The sequence below is a fragment of the Asterias rubens genome, chromosome 14 (assembly GCF_902459465.1).
Source record: "Asterias rubens chromosome 14, eAstRub1.3, whole genome shotgun sequence".
Taxonomy (NCBI): domain Eukaryota; kingdom Metazoa; phylum Echinodermata; class Asteroidea; order Forcipulatida; family Asteriidae; genus Asterias; species Asterias rubens.
The window spans coordinates 2,015,116-2,035,707 of record NC_047075.1 but is presented as its reverse complement, the minus strand read 5'-3'; the positions used below and the strand labels follow the sequence as shown (position 1 = coordinate 2,035,707).

Below are 20,592 nucleotides of genomic sequence, written 5' to 3'. Positions count from 1 at the left end.
TATAAACATAACGACTTGGTCCACGATTGGCAATTTCTTACAAAACTATTGAAATAGTTTTATTAAGACGGAATGTCATAATGAATAGAGCAATCAAAATCCAGTATCAATCTAAAAGTATTTGGTATTTGGCAAGAATACTAACTTTTCCTTTTCAAATTAATAATCACACTGAAAAGGTTTATTCTAAGTTTAATGATTGCCTACATGTGTGTGTGGTTGATCCCAATTATAAAGACTGTATGCGCTTATTATGTCAGCTCGACCAATCCTGTATAATTCCTGAATACCTTTAACTTTTCCGTTGCAACACTTGCTTTTAGCATGGAGATATTTCTACCTCCACCCATGCTTAAAGGCAGTGGACACTATTGGTAAATACTCAAAATAATTATTAGCATAAAACCTCACTTGGCAATGAGTAATGGGGAGAGGTTGATAGTAAAAAACATTGTGAGAAATGGTTCCCTCTGAAGTGACGTAGTTTTCGCGAAAGAAGTAAATTGCCATGAATTTGATGTTGAGACCTCAGATTTAGAATTTGAGGTCTCGAAATCAACCAACTGAAAGCACACACCTTTGCATGACAAGGGTGTTTTTTCTTTCACTATTATACGACCAATTGAGCTGAAATTTTCACAGGTTTGTTAATTTATGCATATGTTGAGATACACCAACTTTGAAGGCTAGTCTTTGACAATTACCAATAGTGTCCACTGCCTTCAACGCATAGTTGAAAAATCTAACAAATGTAATGCCATGGTCTTAAGCAAATATTTGCTAACATCCGTTTGACATCAATGCTACCAAACAGCAACATACTGTGATGCAATTTGAAGGGCAGTGACCTTTCCCTCAATCATCAGGCCATCAAATTAAATAAACACGTTTCCTGTAGATCTTTCTGCTCTGAAATCTATTCTATAACAGCTCGGCTCTATTTCACACAAACAGCAAGATTCATCTTAAGATGAGCTGTTGATATTGCCAGTAGTGTGGTAATCACACTTCGCTAAACATTTAAGATTCAGATAAACATCTTCAAGATCAATCTTAAACTCTTTGTGAAATCCAGCCAAATATTATAGTTGGGCTCTGTCGTCATGATCAAAACAATGTTGCTGAACATTCAATTCATAACTTCAGTTCCTCCGAGTTATTTTGCTTCTTGTAGCCCCTTACCAAGCGTGACTGAAGCCTTGTTTTAGGGCAAACTTGCATAATGAACTCTCACCAAAGCTGTACACTTGTGGACAAGTCACTAACTTTTGCTGCAGTGATAGTTGAGTCGTGACAATCGCAGTACACTCATGGAGCTCTCTGCGATTGAAGCCTTCTCTCGCACGAGGCTGCTGACTCCAAACTGCTACTCCCTGGAACAGTAGTTCTGAGAGCAGTAGTCTCACGAGAACATCGCCAGTTTCGCGAGAGTCAAAGAGAAATGGAACACCATCATCGCAACAAACATTTAACAATTTCCCCGGAAGTCTAACCCAGCTACAGCACGCTCCGCACTCTCCATAGATAAACATGTAACATGTAAGGAGGGAGCATGCATGCTGTGACTGGGTAAGGGCCATGTCAAAACAGGCAATTCAAAGAACCTTGAGAATTCATGCACATTTGAATGTTCACATACTGTATTAATCTTGGGGATTGTAAGCCATTACTCAAAAGTTAATCACTTGCTACCAAAGTGGTCGTGTAGCAAGCACTGCAGTTGGTTGCCTGTAAAAGTTGCCTCATGTGCCAAAGCCCTAAAGCCAATGTGAGATGGGGCAACTTACAGACAACCAGTTTCAGGCAGTCTCCAAGAAGAACAAACATCCTCATGTTTATTTGAATGCAATTCACTTGGGACAAAAAGATGGCGTTAGAAAAATGTATGTTGTATAACTGAAGTGTTCCTTTTTGCACGTAATGCAGTTGGTTGCCTTTAAGTGTTCCCTTAAAAGTTGCCTAGAGTGACAAGACCCTAAGACTTCATTTAACTCAAGGTACAGCCACGCCGGCCTGCTTTTATCATGACAACACAGCCCCTTTAAACGCCCCTTTTAACTGAATACAAATAATCAACCATCCTAAACAATTTACGTCAAACCATCATCAAATAAAAAAATACTACAAGAAAAACAGCTGCTGGTCTAAGACTCAATTAAATAATAACAAAAGTACTTTGGGCAAATTATTTGGCATTTGGCTAGAACTAATTATCTTGATTTGATTATTGGATAAAGTATGTGTAAGTACTATTCAATAAGGAAGTTAGTGATTAAAGCGCAAAACAACTCCCCGACTCTCAAATTGGCAAAAACATTGTTAAGAGAGGTTTGCAGTAACACCATGTGAAACTCTCTTTGAGTAGTGTCGGTTCTGAAAAGAACCGGTGTTTCAGAACCGGTGGTTATAGGAACACCTTGCCTTGGATCGGACGAGTTGGTCTATAAAAAGCATTTGAAACCGTTTGTCATGAAATGCATGGTTAGAAAGATGTTTTAAAAGTAGAATATAATGATCCACACAAGTATCACTCAAAATTGCAGTGCTAGTCGACGAGGTTAAAAGGAAACCACACAATTACGAGGTATGTTTGTGTCGATCATTGTATTCTACTTTTAAATCATCTTTCTAACCATTTGCATTTTATAACAAACGGTTACATAACACTTTTCAAGGCAACGTGTTCCTTTAACAACAGAACTAACACTACTAAAAAAAAAAGAGATATTCACGCAGTGTTACAGTAGCTATTCTTCCACCATGCAGTTTCCAATCCTATTTATAATAGTAAGAGCTACCACAGTTTGCAATCTTGCAATTAGGGAGATTTCAACAACAATCACAGCATTCTATTAAACATAAAAAACAGGGGAAAGTTTCACAAACTCAGGGAGATTCTCAAACTCATTCCTCAGAACATGAAAAGATTGATAGATTTTAGCATAAAACATTTTAATTAGCACCTCTTTGAAACACAAAATTGCATAGAATTTAAAAAAATTGTTACTTGGCAACGAGCATTGGAGAGCTGTTGATAGTATAAAACATTGTGGGCAACGGCTGCCTCTGAAGTAACGTAGTTTTTGAGAAAGAGGTAATTTTTCACTAAAATATTAAAAGACTTCTAGCTTATGTAATTGAAGTCTTTTATTCCTATCTGAAAGCACACAAATGCATCCAACAAGGGTGTTTTTTCTTTCATCATTTTCTCGCAACTTCGATGACCAAATGATCCCAAATTTTCACAGGCTTGTTACATGTATTTTATGCTTATGATGGATGATGGGATACACCAACTGAGAACACTGGTCTTTGACAATAACCAAACGTGCACAGTGTCTTTAAACAGAACTTATTGCTTACAATAACATCTACTCAGCAAATATTTGCTGGAAACCAGTCACACATACATGTAGTACATTTTGACATGCCATTTCGGCTGGTAACCTTATTCTGGTAAGAAAAAAAAATTCATACACCGTTTTTGTTTACCCTGTAAAAATATTTGTGGGTGACATACCCTGACATATCCTGAAAGATTATCCACTCCCATCCTGACTAATCTCACTGGAATACCCTGTAACCAATTCTCCGATTTAATCTAGCCTTGACGTCAAAATGTTGCAAATTTCTATCTGCTTCGTCAGTCTAATCATAAGCTACGTCTACATGTAGCTGTGATTGGTATTCCTCAATCCCTCCTCCTCCCATCCATGAGCTAAGCTCTTCTAATCCCATCTCCCGGCTCCACTTATCTTTCTTAAACTGTGCGCCAATGTTCCTTCCCCGTGCCCAACCCTATGCCACTAGTCCAACAACCTTCATCAAAGTCCATGAGATCATGAACTTCATTTCACTTTGGAGAGCTGAGAAACCATCAACAAAGAAATTGGCTGATAAATGTTGCACGCCTGCCGCCAATTTAAAAAAACTCTACACAACTGTGTACATGTTATGCAACATTGTAACAGTGAACTATGTGAATCAATCCCAACTTCACTTTGTACTCCGTACAAGAGCATAAAATCATCTCCTCTCTAATCCAAGACCATCTCGTACCTAATCCTAACAATTCCTTAATGTCCCTCCCTCATCTACTCTGCACTAAATCTCCCAACTCATAGCGGCACCCACCGCCTCCGTATCGACCCCACCCACCTTGGGCGGGGCACGCAACCCCTTCCCGCCAACCCCCCTCCCATGCCCCGTCCGTCTCATTCTTCTCCTCCTCCCCTCCCCAACTCATCAGTTTCAAAACCTAACTAATTTCCACCACTCTTGGAGGAACGCGCCGACTCTGGATCGACCCCACCTTCCTTGGGCGAAGCTCCCAACCCCTCCCCGCCAACCTGCCCCTCCTCCTCCTCCTCCTCCCCTGCCCCGTCCGTCCCATTCCTCCCCTCCTCCCCATCTCCTGCCTCATTTACCTCTTGATCCTCCTCGCCCCAGAACCTCATCTTGGCAAACTGGAGCATCTTAACCTCCATGTCTTTCCTCTTCTGGTACTCAACCACCTCCTCAATAGGTTTGATAGTGTACTTATTGGTGCCTTCTTCCTCTTCGTAGAACTCCATGTTGGAGATCATCGTCGAGTCATTCGGGACCAGGACGAGGAAGGTGGCGGCGGCTTCGACAGCTTTCTCAACTTTCCTCTCTGTGTCAAAGCAAGGGTTTCAACAGCAATTCAAATTCAAATTTAGTATTTAAATTTGCATTAGGATAAAGAATGTATCAAGTTTGCGGTTTAAATTTACCATGTGTACACGTATATCTACTTACATGTGGATAGATTTTAGTCTGTGTAGATTTTGTTTTTTGGGACTTCCTTTTAATCTACTGCCACAGAATAAAACATTCTGGAGAAAAAATGGCTGTACAACAAAACATTTTAAACTACCTAAATTTATAAGATCAAAGATTCTTCTTGTCATTGCAAGATCTAATTTTGCATCAGAATAAAGAATCAATAAATTCAGTTTAAGGTTACACCATCTGTATGTCTACTTCGTCGTGTGGATTTTATACTTAGGGAACTTTTATTCTACTGCTGCGAAGTAGATTATTTTAGTTAAAACAAGAATTGGCTTCCCTAACAACTACTACATGTACCTTGGCAGAAGATAGGGAATCAGCTAGAACTATACTATCGAAAGCTGACTGTATGTCACTATTAAAGCCATTCTACACTTTCGGTACAGAAAAAACAGGTTTACAAGTAACTTACAGGGGTTACAGAGGGTAATGATGATAGACTTCTCTTGAAATATTATTCCATGAAATGCTTTACTTCTTGAGAAAACATTAAAACAATATCAATTCTCGATAGCGAGAATTACAAATTTATTTTGAACACGAGGAAATGTGCGGAAACAAGGGTGGGTTTTCCCATTATTTTCTCCCGATTCCGACGACCGATCGAGCCTAAATTTTCACAGGTTTTTTATTTTATATATATGTTGTGATACACGAAGTGTGGGCCTTAGACAATACTGTTTACCGAAAGTGTCCAATGGCTTTAACCAAAGGTTTTGATTGCCACTTATTTAAGAGTGCTTACCAAACTTATACCTTCCATTTAAAGTCAGTGTTTTAACCAGGATATTGGTAAGAGAGTGTCCAAATTTTCTGGAATTTTAAAAACTGGGTGTCTAAGTTGTTCACTTACAGCACATTCACGTGACTAAATGGCAGACACAACAGGGTGTCCAAATTTAAAACAGGGTGTCCAAAATTGGCTAACACTTTATTTAAAACTCTCACCTTTGTAGTAAGCGAACTGCAGGAAGTGAAAATGATTCGCTAGGTAGTTCTCCACGTACTTCCCCTGCATTCTGGAATTCCATTCTTCACACTGGCTCTTGCAGAAGAGAACTGACGCATAATGGTCTGCAATAAAATAAACAACAGAGATAAACTAATAAGCCAATTGCTAATTAACCCGTTAGAGACCATAGCGGTGGTCGCAAGCGTAGGCCTGGAATTTTATCTTGAGAGGGCAAAAGGCAGGGCCTGTGTTTGCCCCCTGGTCATTGCCTTGGTGCCCTTGAAATGCTCCAGGAGAAATAATCAGTTAACCTTTACCAAGAAGAAAATGCATTCACAAAGCATACAGGCCTGATGATGAAGGTCATTTTCATTTTACAAAGGGCACATCCATTAAAAAATCTTAATAAAGTCAAGAGGCCAAGACCAGGCCTGCAAACTCAGGAGGAGAGGTCTGATACTTCACAAGAACTAATAATAATAATAATAATAATAATAATAATAATAATAATAATAATAATAATAATAATAATAATAATAATAATAATAATAATAATAATAATAATAATAATAATAATAATAATAATAATAATAATAATAAGTAGCCTGGCTCGAGGAGTTACCGGCACAAAGGAAAATGAGATCTTTCTTTTGCATGCTGTGATAAAATGAAATTATAATAATAATAATAATAATAATAAAAAGACTTGTAATGCGCACGTATCCACCCTGCTGGGTAAAAACCAGCAGTAAACAAAACAAAACAAAACAAAACAAAACAAAACAAAGAAAAACAGATACAACAAAATTAGTCCTTGAAAACCTGTGACATAAGATAAGTTTTGAGAAGAGATTTGAATATTGTGGTACAAAGACAAGATCTAAGATTAAGTGGTATAGAGTTCCAGATGCGTGACGCAGCTGAAGAAAAAGACCTGTCTCCCCATGAGTGTCGAGAGTGGGTTCAATGAGAAGAAGCATGGACCTTTGACGGAGGCGGTTGCATCTACATGTTTGCCCCCTGGTCATTGCCTTGGTGCCCTTGAAATGCTCCAGTAGAAATGTACCATTTCCTCTGTAGTCTGCCCTTTACCAAGGAGAAAATGCCTTTGTGCCCTTGTCCTTTCAAATTTTACAAAGGGCACTTCCATTGGAAAATCTTAAAGTCTGTAGGAAACTTTTGAAGGGGCACCAAGGCCAAGACCAGGGGCAACAGAGGCTAATTCCAGGCCTGTAAAGCGCCTTGTACCGAAATGCCAATAGACCTCATGCATTGACATCATCAAGCTGCATCTTACACCGGTAAACTGATGATACAACAAAGGTGAAGAGAAGCAACTAGAGCAAAGCATCTTGCTCAAGGAAACACAAGTATCATGACCAGGATTCGAACCCACACTCTGATGAATTAAACCACCAGAACTTATGCTGTAAAACCACTCGGCCATGACACCCTGTAAATACAATCATGACCTAGTTGTAGAATAACCCAGTGTTACTTTGAAGGCCAATTTAAGTAGAACAAGGCGACCCGGCCTCGCCCTCTCTGACAGACAGGAAGAGAACGAAGAACCAGCCAGACTGTGTTTCCATTCTCCGTCACTGACTGTCTACATTTACACAGGGGGGTTAAAAGACACTCCGAGGTTCAGATTGTTTCTATGTCAGATTTCTTCTCCTTTGTTAAAGAGGAGCTCCAATTATATCAAATTAAGTTTTTAAAACAATGCACCCAGTTTCCAATAGATAGTAACCATGAAAGTGGGGGAATGTACAAGGTGCACAATTTTAGGATGATAAGGACTAGGAGGGAGTCATTGTTCACAATGTTATGATACTATCACAAGCTCTCTGTTGCTTGTTACCCGAGTATGTTTTTTGTGCTTATTTTGAATAATGACCAAACGGTGTCCAGTGCCTTGAAGTGTCAAAGTGCACATTTTCAATTAGATTTGTTTCTCCCTTTCTTTGGAATGAGCTCCAATGTTTAGTCTACGAACAAACTATGTTGTTACCATTCCCAGGGTCACATTGTAAATTTTCCACTTTTTGTTTATAACCCCAGATTTCTGGTTTTGGCGTGTAACTATGGGAATAAAAGCCCTTTTGTTAAAAAACGAAAAAGACAAAAAAAATTAAATACACTTTGACAGTTGAAAATTTGAGGTTTGAAATATTTTTTGTAAAAACTTTGTGAAGAGTCTGTTGCGCGTGGGTTGTGTGTACGCGCGCACGCTTAGAAATAGATTACACGCCCACACTTACATGTAGAAGTAGATTAGGCGCTGTTACTAATAGCTATGAATTGCGTTCCGTTTAATAACTTTTAAGCAAAATACACACACGGTGTTACCGCAAACTAAACATACACAATAGAAACAATAATTTTTCACAGCAAATGAAAAGAAAACACCCACGGAAATTGAGTGCAGACACCTAAGACCTCCTGCTGGCCACGCCACGGAATGTTTATTTACGCAAATTGATAACATCACTACACCATCCTCCGAGAAAAAACAACAAACACTATCAGCTAATTCAGAGAACTCAACTAGAGAATTATCGACACGCAAGCTGAGCGTCTTGAACTTCTCAAAAGTCCAACTTGTGAAGAGGATGTTTTCATAAGTGATGATTAAGGAAGTTATCGTAAAATGAAACAACACTAGCTTGAGAAGTAACAAGCACGCATGTTGGTTTAACCCGTGTAACATATCCCCCATATACATTAAAGACACTGTACTATTGGTAGTTACTCAAAATAATTGTTAGCATAAAAACTTACTTGGTAACAAGCAATGGAGAGCTGTTGATAGTATAAAACATTGTGAGAAACGGCTCCCTCTGAAGTGACATAGTTTTTGAGAAAGAAGTAATTCTCACGAATTTGATTTTGAGACCTCAAATTTAGAATTTGAGGTCTCGAAATCAACCATCTAAACGCACACAATGTTGTGTGACAAGGGTGTTTTTTCTTTTATTATTTTCTCTCAAATTTTTCCAGGTTTTTTATTTTATGCATTGTTGAGATACACCAGGTGAGAAGACTGGTCTTTGACAATTACCAATAGTGTCCAGGGTCTTTAACCTGTGTAACATATCCCCCCATAAACAGGTTAAAGGTACAGTGTATGGTATTATATGAACATAACATGGTTTGAGAGTGACTAGCAGATATTTTAACTCACCAAGGTATTGGAAGTTGACAAACTAAGTCCCGCGGCGAAGCCTGATTATTACCAAACAAAATGTCCTCAAAACATACAGTACAATTAAAATTCTTTGCTTATGTACCGGACAAAGGCCTACTGCTGGAATTGTTTTTTCTAGACAGAGATATTTTGTAAACAACAGGCCCAGTAAACGCAATTTGATTGCAGCATTTGCATTTAGAGGCCTACAGACACGAACAGGTAGTGGGAGGCGGGCTGTTATGAAGAAAGTAGTTACTGCACATTCAAAATGAATGATGTAAGTAATTTGGCTAGACATTGTAACTCGATCAGTCTGTTTCCACTTGCAAAAATGTTCTATTTTCAGAGACACTATATTTCCTCTGTGAAATGATTCTGGATTGGAATCTGGAGCGCACAGCCGAAGAATGAGTCAAATGTTTTAAAGGCAGTGGACACTATTGGTAGTTTACTCAAAATAATAATCAGCATAAAACCTCACTTGGTAACGCGTAATGGGGAGAGGTTGATGGTATAAAACATTGTGAGAAACGGCTCCCTCTGAAGTGACGTAGTTTTCGAGAAAGAAGTAATTTTCCAAGAATTTGATTTCGAGACCTCAGAGTTAGATTTTTGGGTCTTGAACTCAAGCATGAAAGCACACAACTTTAGTGTCGGAGGGTGTTTTCTCTTTAATTATTATCTCGCAACTTCGACGACTAATTGAGTTCAATTTTTCACAGGTTGGTTTTGTTACAATGCATAATGTTGAGACACACCAAGTGAGAAGACTGGTCTTTACCAATAGTGCCCAGTGTCTTTAAATATACGCATAGTATTTACAATGTTATAGTAGAGAATTCTGTCGGTTCAGCGCTCTGAAATACTTAAATGTACATCCAACCCAATTAGAACATTCCTATCGTCCGATTTGTGCATGACCCCCCAGATCTGAAACTTGACCTTAAGATTAACTGCCTATGTTAGAGTATTATGTATACGTACATGACAAGAATGTGTAACTGATGATGGTTATGAGTGGCTTCATCTAAAAGGATGAATTGACTTGACCTTTGTAAAAGAGATTGCGTCTTCAAAAGAGGCAAGTCTATTTGAAGGGATCATAAGAGTTTGTTCTCTTAAACCTCACTCTAGAACAGCAGCCATAATTTCCTTTCACAAAGTCTGCGAGACTGCGATGGAAATTGACAAACAGTTTTTTAAATTTGTATCCACTGTTAAAGTGATACCTTCATTTGTACATATTTCACATCGAAACAATCGAGTGTGGGATTTGACGCTTTGCATGGACCTTTACGCAAATACTGGGGCGCGCGTAAAGCTTGGAATGTGGTGCATTGTGGTCTAGCTGGTATCCAAATTTGATCCATATCTATCCCTCAATGCACCTCATTCAGCAGTAAGCGCTTGCGCAATGGTATTTGCGAAAAGGTCTATGGTGGGAGTCTAATTAGGTGAGGTTTGAGGTAACACCAATTGAAAATCACTTTTGTTGAGTTCTGAGAAGAACCAGTGGTTGACAACTCAACACATTTGTCATTGGCTTGTTTTGACAATGAGCAGTCAATACCAGACGCTTTCTCCTTAGAGTGGCTTATAAAGTAGAAAATAATATTGCTTTTTTACAAATTGTACATGCGACAATGTATTTTGGGTGCCTATCTTATTCTAGTGAGCATAATTTTAAGTAGGATTTGAAACTTTGTATGGTGGATACGATATGGAAAGGTTTGTGGTCACACCATGTAATGACTGTCTCTAATGAGTTGGGGTGGTTCTGAAAAGAATTGTTAGTTTAACTCGACGTTTCGATCATGCTCTGATCATCTTCTGGAGAAATTTTGGATAATTGGATAATTTTGTTGTGTTTTTAAAACAGCTCTACAATCAGGCCAAGGAAGGAAAAGAGACATTCATTATACTTACTAGAAATGGCTTCATAAAGATCCATGAATTCCCTGTTCTCATATTTGCCCTCACAGAGGGCTCGACATTCATCATCCGCCTTCCAATACTCCTTCAGAGAGTCCTCCATGTTGTGGATCACCACAGGGAAATCTCCAGCCTGGTACGCGCCGTATCCCACCAAAAAATATTTCTAGTCAAGAAAAAATAAAAGAATGTTTATGTTAGTTGTATTTTCATTCAATCACATCAGTGCAAAAACGTGAAATTTTAGTAAGACTTTTTTTGCAAATGATTCTCTTGAAAGCCATTATACACTTTTGGAACAGAAAAAAAAAAAAAAAAGTTCACAGATTTACAAATAACCTACAGGGTTTACAGATGGTATTGGTAAAAGACTTCTCTTGAAATATTATTCAATGAAATGCTTCACTTTTTGGGAAAACACTAAAACAATTATCAATTGTCGACTACGAGAATTACGGATTTATAGTAAACACATGTCATGACAGGCGAAACGTGCGGAAACAAGGGTGGGTTTAAAAAAAACAAAAAAAACAGGAAAAAAACACAAACATAAAAAGTGGCAGCAGCCTCTAGAAAGCAGGCGGGAACGCTAAACAATATTTTTGCCTGAAGTGTTTTGAATGTATGAAATAAGGAACAGTGAAATAGCTGGTTGAATATGGAAATGACAAGCTAACTGATACTTTTGGCCAGTCACTGAAAAAGTAAAGGGAAATCTCTGTCATACCTACACGTAGAAGTCAACAAACACTACAGCGGCACGTAATTAAGTAACTTTGTAGCCTGTACAGGTAGCCATTTGGATTGCATATTTGTTCTAATGTTGCACACTAGTCATGCTGGGCTAGCCTTGTGGTAAAACGCCAACACATTTTTTTAAAATTAATAATAGAAACTGTTGTCTAACTGTGCTTTCAGACTGCTTTAACGGTCCCATGGCTTGGGAATTGTTTTCCAGTTTAAGCATTCACTCTTGTTTTTCTAAATTATTCTCACCCACCCGGAATTTTGATTTTTCAGATTTTCTTTTACAAAGTATTGAATTAGGAAACTTCTGTTTACTGCAAGGTGTTTTCTTTCCCCTTTTTAAAAGGCGATCCCCTGGCTGCCGCTTCCCAGATTGAATCGTAAAGTCGGGTGTGAAATTTGAAATATTCAGGTTTTTTTTAACTTTACTACCATAAACACAAATAGATACAGAACCTTCCCACCCTGTGGACCCATTGCATATGACGTCACACTCTCAAAAAGGAGGCAGATCATTGAACAATAGCTGTTTTCTGTGCGTAAAAACGTGCGCGTATTCTCAGCGAACCTGTAGCGTTTCGCGTTGCGCAAGGGGGAGCTATTGATTTCTTACACAATACAGAACGCGCCTCCTAACAGTGCGCATAATTTGGGGTGTCAACTCTCTTTTGTGCATGTTTGTATACGATTTTAACACCCAAAATGACACCCAGAATAGGCACATGTGAGTACGCCCTGTGTATTCCAAGAGGTCTATAGACCATGTGCCTGCAGGAAGTCCCAGGTTCTTTGGCTCTTTTGTAAACATGTGATGTCACAGGTCACATCGTCTATACTCTGAAATGATTTTTTTTTGTTTACTTACATGATGAAGCTGCTCTTCTAAATCCACTAGGTGCTCCTCGGTAATCCCATGTAGATTCCGATAATAATCTAGATTATTCTGCATAATCTCATCATCCGGGTTCCATTGTAGATATGTGTAGGCGCCGGCTACTGCCTTCTCATACTCAAAACTCTGTAGAAGAAAAAAGATGGAAAACAAAATAGGTCAAAACAAATCAACTTAAAGGCAATGGACACCTTTGGTATTTGTCAAAGACCAGTCTTCTCACTTCTTGTATTTAAACAAATGCACAAAATAACAAACCTGTGTCAATTTGAACTCAATTGGTCATCAAAGTTGCGAGATAATAATAATTTGAAGAAAAAACACACTTGTCAGTGTCATACAAAATTGTGTGCTTAATGTGTGCTTTCAGATGCCAAATATAAAAGGCTTCAGGCCCGAAGTATTTTATTATTTGAGTCATTAAACTACATCTTTCTCAGAGTTCAGAGGGAGCCATTTCTCACAATGTTTTATATTTTCAACAGCTCTCCATTGCTCTTTACCAAGTAAGTTTTTATGCTAACAATTGTTTTGAGTAAATGTCATTAGTGTCCAGTGCCTTTAAGCTGCACTTTGTCAAAGTGTTAGCCCCACCTTGCTCTGATCACAATCGGAAGTTGTGTTGACATAACATTCAAATTAATCTTTCCTCTTCACAGATAATCTGTCAAGAGTTTACACAAACAAGCTTCCAGATGGGAGCTGTAACAATCAATTACACTACAAGAAACTTCCTGTCTTTATTAAAGTGATTCATCAGACTAGAAGAAGGTTTATAGATTGACAGACACAAATATCCCCTTGGCTGGTGGTATTTATTACTCCATGGGTGATGGACAGAAAGGCAGGGTATATTTTTGGTTGTCAAAGACCAGTAGGCCTATCTGCGCTTTAAAACAAAAATCTCTACAAATTTAGGCTCAATCGGTCTTCAAAGTTGCACTAGAGAGTAATGAAGGAAAAACACTTTGTTTCATAGAAATCAGAATTGACAAAGAGATGCATGAGAAAGTCTTACTCGGGTACAAATTGTTTGTGAAAAGTTAACTTTTTCTCTTAAAGGAACATTACAGAATTGGTTTTTGCTGACAAAACAGTTGCTTGCACAGCACTTTATGTAATCCACTATAACCTAAACTGACAAACCTCAGTAGAAGTTAGAGATCGATTGGCCATGGGTCACGAGAGAATAGTAAAAAAAACGATTACAAATTTTGAATAAAAATGAATAAACTGCTCACTGAGCGCAAAGTTAGATTATTTATTTCTCATCAAATATGACATTTCAGACAGAAATATTTCAAGGGATGTTTTCTACTTTCATCATCATTAGACTGTGTAAGTTTTTATGTAAATCTGTGATCTTGACAATTTTTGTTTCTTACCAATTCTGTAACGTTCCTTTGAAAAACCGCGTTGAAATTTAAGGATTTCTAACAATGTTTTCTAAATTAAAATCAGCAGCTCTCTGGTGCTCTTATCAAGTAAGTATTTATGGTACATCAATTTTGTTTTGCAATTACCAAAGGTGCACCCTGCATTTAAATGTACAAATAAACACCAAACCACACCTGTTAAACACCTGGGATTTGTTTGTTTCTTTACAGACAGGCCATGTTATACTGGGTCGCTAATTGTCCTGTATTTTCTCTGTCATCACTGTCACCAACTTGTCTCTAAATGTTCACACCCCCCCCTACTCTTGTCCAAGGCTCTTTACACGAGCACCCTGCTCTGAATTTGAGTTGGACAACGAACTGCATCGAGAACAGTACTTGATACCTTAGGGTTTTTCAACCTTGTACTGTGAGGATGTAACATGGTTTAATACTCAATACAGACTTCACAGTCTCCAATCAAACAGACTTAAAGGCAAACCTTTCGTTTTTTGAACCATTTAATTTTAATCCTCCCTATAACTTTAGAAGCCATAGGCGTACAATAAAACTACTCTTAAAATTCCATTTCAAAAGATGGAAGTTTTTTTGAGGTGTCTCCTCAAATCTGGAGCGGTTACATAATGTCCACACAAGAAGAATAATAAGTTAATTGATTACACAATCTAAGAAGATTGGACACTATTGGTAATTGTCACTTGCTGTATCTCAACATTATATGCATAAAATAACACTCCTGTGAGAGATAATAATGAAATAAAAAACACCCTTGTCTGTAGAAGTTGTGTGCTTTCAGATGCTTGAATTCGAGACATCAAAATTCTCAATCTGAGGTCCTCAAATTCTAAATCTGAGGTCTCAAAATCAAACTCATGGAAAATTACTTCTTTCTCGAAAACTAACTCCACTTTACTGCACACACACGGCTTCGTTCCATTTCATTTATGGAGAACGCACATGTGCAGTAACTGGACAAGAGTTCACAATTCAATGTACATAGCACCGCTTTGGTCACGATGACAGTGCCTCTTAAAAAAAAGTGAATTTAAAGACAGTGGACAATATTGGTTATTGTTAAAGACTAGTCTTCACAGTTGGTGTATCTCAACATACGCATAAAATAACGAACCTGTGAAAATTTGAGCTCAATCGGTCGTTGAACTTGCGAGATAATAATTAAAGAAAAAACACCCTTGTCACACGAAGTTGTGTGCTTTCTGATGCTTGATTTTCGAGACCTCAAATTCTAAACTTGAGGTCTCGAAATCAAATTCATGGAAAATTACTTCTTTCTCGAAAACTATGTAACTTCAGAGGGAGCTGTTTCTCAAAAGTGTTTTAGACTATCAACCTCTCCCCATTACTCATAATCAAGAAAGGTTTTATGATGATAATTATTTTGAGTAATTACCAATATAGTGTCCACTGCCTGTTCTCGACAAAAACAATACGTTTCATATAAACACTCCTCAGTGAGAGCACTTTAATTCTCAGGATGATCCTTCACAGGGGGCTCTTGTTTATAATCAAGGTCAAAGGTCATCCTAATTGACCACGCCAGGTTCCCATCATAAGGCTGAATGCAATAATAACCCCATGGTGAACTTAGAGGTGCAGAGGGTGTCCCAAGAGAGCAATTACATAGCCACCAAATAACCCAGGAAAGCACCCACTCACTTGTCATGGTGCCATGTGCTTTTGCTGATGCGCCACAATACAAAATTACATTTTCATGATGGAGATAATTGGTACCCTGAAGTACAGAGGGTGTCACGAGAGAGCAATTACACAAGCCTTGTGAAATAACCCACAGCTCCCACACAATCCCGTACCAAAGGTTCTATCACATGATAACTGAATGAAAATGTTTTACAAGCTACGAAGCAGCAGGAGGCAGAGCACCACACCTTATTTTAAGGGGATGCAGATTTTTCATTTAAAAAAACATCAAGTTATCATATCTTTTTTAAGGAGTTCAGAAAATTTCAGTAATACAAATGTATGGTGTGGGATAACTGCCGACTATTGTTATGTTACGGGGACATTGTCTGGTAATCAGGCCTGTTTACTTAATTTTTCGTGCATTTATCCCCCTTTTTGGGAACGGAAGTAGGTTCAAAAGAACACTGTTTCGCTAGCAAATTGCGGGGTCTGATCGCCCTTTGCGTTTCCACTAGACTTTTGATCGCCAATTAATCCACAAGGGAGATCAGATCCTGCTATTATCTTACTCCCGAGGAGGATCAAAATTGCACGGTTAGATCCTGATCGCCCTCGCGTTCCCCCTCGCTTATTTCTCTTTGATCGCCCTTTCGGGATCTTGATCGCCCTTTTCTCGAATTGGGAGATCAATGTGGGGTCCAGTGGGAACTGGGTCATTAAAAACTCACAACGAGGGCTGAATGTCACTGCATGGGATGGCAACTGTGAATACCAGAGAGAGAGAGAGATGCCGTGAGATTCATCAGGTTCATAAATCCTTCCATAATCACATCCAGAAAAATGTAATATTAAATCATAAAATAATCAAGTTATAAATCCTTGTGGTTTGTAACTTGATACTTGAAATATAAAAAGTTGAATGCCCTTTAAAAGTTTATCCCCTTGCCTGCCACTACCGAGGTTGTTTCATATAACCCTGGCAAGTCATTGTACTAGACATTATTCAAATCTACCTTGCGAATGGCGTCATGAATTATGGACTAGTCAGTGAAAAAAAAAAAAGTTAACTGGTCTTGCTATTTTCTAGTCACTTAAAAAAGTAAAGGGCAACGCCTGCTTTCTATTTTCTACACTTTCCTACTACAGTTAATTCTGGATCTGTACATTTAGACCTCTTTCATGATAGTTAATTTGCATGTAGGCCTATCTCATGATAACTCATTTTGAAGGTAGCGGACATCGTCCTGTCCGTCAATGTCAACCCAGCCCTCCACAAGGAGATAGTTTATTTAGCTTTTCATTCAACAGGAAGCCGCTGGTGCGACTTTTCACAGGAAATGGCCCTCAAGATTCAGGTACATGTAAAAGCGGCTATTATGACACGGATGCACAGATGTGACTTTTGCTAGAGATGGTAGAAGTACATACGTAGTGTAGGAAAAGGTCAAGGGCAAAGAAGTGGTTTGATGTCACTTCAGTGGTGTTATTTATTCCGTGCATATACACTACTGTACACAACACAAGACTGCAAGATTTTGTAAAGATTCAGGCGTACATAAGTTATTGGCAATGAGCATTAAAGGCAGTGGACACTATTGGTAATTGTCAAAGACTAGCCTTCACAGTTGGTGTATCTCAACATTATGCAAAATAAAATAACAAACCTGTGAAAATTTGAGCTCAATCGGTCATCGAACTTGCAAGATAATAATGGAAGAAAAAAAAAGCCTTGTCACACGAAGTTGTGTGTGTTTAGATGGTTGATTTCGAGACCTCAACTTCTAAATCTGAGGTCTCGAAATCAAATTCATGGAAAACTACTTCTTTCTCGAAAACTATGGCACTTCAGAGGGAGCCGTTTCTCACAATGTTTTATACCATCAACCACTCCCTATTACTTGTCACCAAGACAGGTTTTATGCTAATAATTATGTTCCTTTGTACCCCGCGGTGGTGCAATTTTTGTGTGTTTTATCTATGCTATTTTTATCAATATTATTATCTTGTAATGCCACATTATTCAGCTTTGTGCTGCCAGTTGGTTTTTTAATAAAAATGAATGAATGAATGAATGAGTAACTACCAATAGTGTCCACTGCCTTTAAAGGCACAGTGGACACTATTGGTAATTGTCAAAGACCAGTATTCTCACTTGGTGTTTATTTCAACTGCGCAATCTTGGACTCAATTGGTCGTCAAAGTTAATAACGGAAGAAAAAAATAGTACACCCTTGTCGTGTGCTTTCAGATGCCTTGAATTCGAGACCTCTGAGGTCTCAAATTCAAATCAATTTTTTTGAGAAACTACTTCTTTCTCAAAAACTCCACTGCTTCACAGAGGGAGCCGTTTCTCATAATGTTTTATATACTATCAACATCTCTCCTTTGCTCGTTACCAACCAAGTAAGTTTTTATGCTAACAATTATTTTGAGTAGCTACCAATAGTGTCCAGTGCCATTAAGTCCCCTGCAGACACGCCATAGGGTTTCCTGGTAACTCCAGTTCCTCCATGCATACAGTAAGATAACAAACACTATTTAGCTAGCATGGAAGGTGTTGTATAAATGTGGTAGCATTATTTGGGGTAAGTTTTTTTCAAGGGGACAATTTTCCGAGTCCAGTGTTTGTCCTAAGAATAAATATAAACAACAAGTTACAGCACACTACGCAATCTACCGCACATGGTTTCAACACGGCAATTTTGTACGAGTTAAAACATTAAAAAAATTATTTTATGTTGACAAAATTTACAACGTCTATAAGACGCTATGCATACAATGAACTGACTTGTTCGAACCTTTACCCTGCCAAATGCACTGAACCATATTGTAGCCTGTAAATGCAACAAGAGGAAAGAAACTTAGGGTAGCCACTACCTCCATGGGGTAGCCATCTGTCTGAATAAAATAGGTCAAGGTCAGTTAGTCAGGCAAGGAAGCTGAGCATCACTTTCTATTGAGACACCATGTAGGCAAGACACTACATGTTGTATGGATTATAGCCAACCCTGTAGCCTACATTTTTGTCAATTACCTTAGGCACTGTACACTATTGGTAATTACTCAAAATAATTATTAGCAGAAAACCTGACTGGGTAACAAGCATTGGAGAGCTGTTGATAGTATAAAACATTGTGAGAAACGGCTCCCTCTGAAGTAGCATAGATTTTGAGAAAGAGGTAATTTCTCACTAAAATAATAAAAGACCTCTAGCCAGAAGTCTTTTATTCCTATCTGAAAGCACACAATTTCGTCCAACAAGTGTTTTTTTTTCTCTCATCATTATTTTCTCGCAACTTTGATGTCCAATTGAGCTCAAATTTTCACAGGCTTGTTATTTTTTAACTTAATGCTTAGGGCCTATGTTGGGAATGGGATACATAAGTGAGAAGACTGGTCTTTGACATTTACCACTGTGTACCTTCCCTTGAATATCCAGATGTGTCTACTATGATCATTCATGGAGGATTCCTCCATGCTATGATGGTGCCAGCCGACTCTTACCCTCAATCATAATGATTACTTTGTATTGCCTACAGATTAGGAGTTTGAATGGATGACAACTTTGATAAAGGTACAGTAGGTAACTATCTGGGTAGATTAGGCCTATTAATTTTGGTAAGTGTTTATACCATGGAGGAAGTATGTTTATACATACCAAGTCAATAGTGTATTGTGCATAAAAAAGTTGCAGATTAACAATTTCCGTTTACAAAAAAGAGTTACCCAATAAATGTGCCTGTTTCATGGCCTTTCTAGAAGACAGGATACTACATAGGTCATCAATTAGCAGATAGGGGGTTTAAGTGGTAATCTTTACACGTGTCCTTGTAAGCAAGGTCCTTGTAAGCAAGACACTAATAGCCAATTGATAGGGTGTACATGGTACATGTAGGCTATAAACCTGTGTGTTGTGTACCACAATGAACATAAACCATCACTGAGGGAGTAGGGGTTAATATCTTACATGTGTAGGACTTAGCCAGATTTCAGTTCAGAATCCGAAGACATATTAGGACGCAATTGAACCCATCCTAAGTTAGGGCGAGTCACCCGTCCTAACTGGACTAGGCCTAAAGGGCCGGTTCATACTTCCTGCGAATGTGAAGCGAATTTGACGTGAATTTGACATCACAACCCTTCTTTCGCAGCAATATTCGCAAGTGAGTTAAACAAAGTTGAACTGCTGCGAATTATTCGTTGTGAATTTATGACGTCAACATTCCTATCGCATTGGCATTCGGAGAAAGTATGAATCGGGCCTAATCCTAGCATTTCGTGAAATCAGCTGCTGGTGTTTCTGTCAGTATACTTGCCACACCTTTTAAGACACTTGACACCTTTGGTAATTGTCAAAGACCAGACCTTCTTAATTCTCGATGTATCTCAAAACATGCATTTAACATAATGTTTTTTTTACTCAATTGGTCTTCGAAGTAGCGAAAGAATAATGAATGAAAAAACACCCTTGTCGTTTGTCGCACAGGTTGTATGCTTTCAGATGATGTCCATCCTCTCGATGGTCGTATACAATAGGGGTAACCCGTTTGGTCTACGACCGTGACCATCGGGTATGACGACCGTCAGGAGGATCGAGGGTTTACAATCATCGCAACCAGGAGCGTACCCGCTTACATGCTTGTTTCCATTGTTTGACCTCTAGCAATGGCGGCCTTAGTTGCGATAACGTAACCCTCCTCCCGATGCGACGGCCATCGGGAGGAGGGTTTACGTTATCGCAATTATGGCGGCCTAGATACATGGGGTCTGTTGCTGTTCAAAGCAAAGAGTAACGATCAGTCGATAAACAATTTTGCTAAAAATCATATTAATCTCTCCCCCCCCACCAGAAAAACAACAACAATTTTGTTCAAAATACACTTTAAAACCACTGTATTTTTCAAACGAACTACACAAAAGCAAACCTATTATATGTTATAAAAGTAAACCATATAAAGTACTTAGAAGCAAATTAAATAAAAACGGACCTTGAATTTCATGAGAC

At 38.4% G+C, this 20,592-nt stretch overlaps 1 protein-coding gene across 1 annotated transcript in view; it reads right to left on the bottom strand.

The window, feature by feature from the left end:
- LOC117299397 (prolyl 3-hydroxylase 1-like) overlaps nucleotides 1-20,592 on the bottom strand; it is a 30,107-nt gene that overhangs the window by 8,235 nt on the left and 1,280 nt on the right. Inside the window, exons 2-5 of the mRNA XM_033782938.1 lie at nucleotides 12,502-12,654; nucleotides 10,884-11,055; nucleotides 5,761-5,886; nucleotides 4,428-4,654 (exon numbers count right to left, since the gene is read on the bottom strand). Coding sequence (XP_033638829.1) covers nucleotides 4,428-4,654; nucleotides 5,761-5,886; nucleotides 10,884-11,055; nucleotides 12,502-12,654 — 678 coding nt within the window. The remainder of the gene's footprint in view (nucleotides 1-4,427; nucleotides 4,655-5,760; nucleotides 5,887-10,883; nucleotides 11,056-12,501; nucleotides 12,655-20,592) is intronic.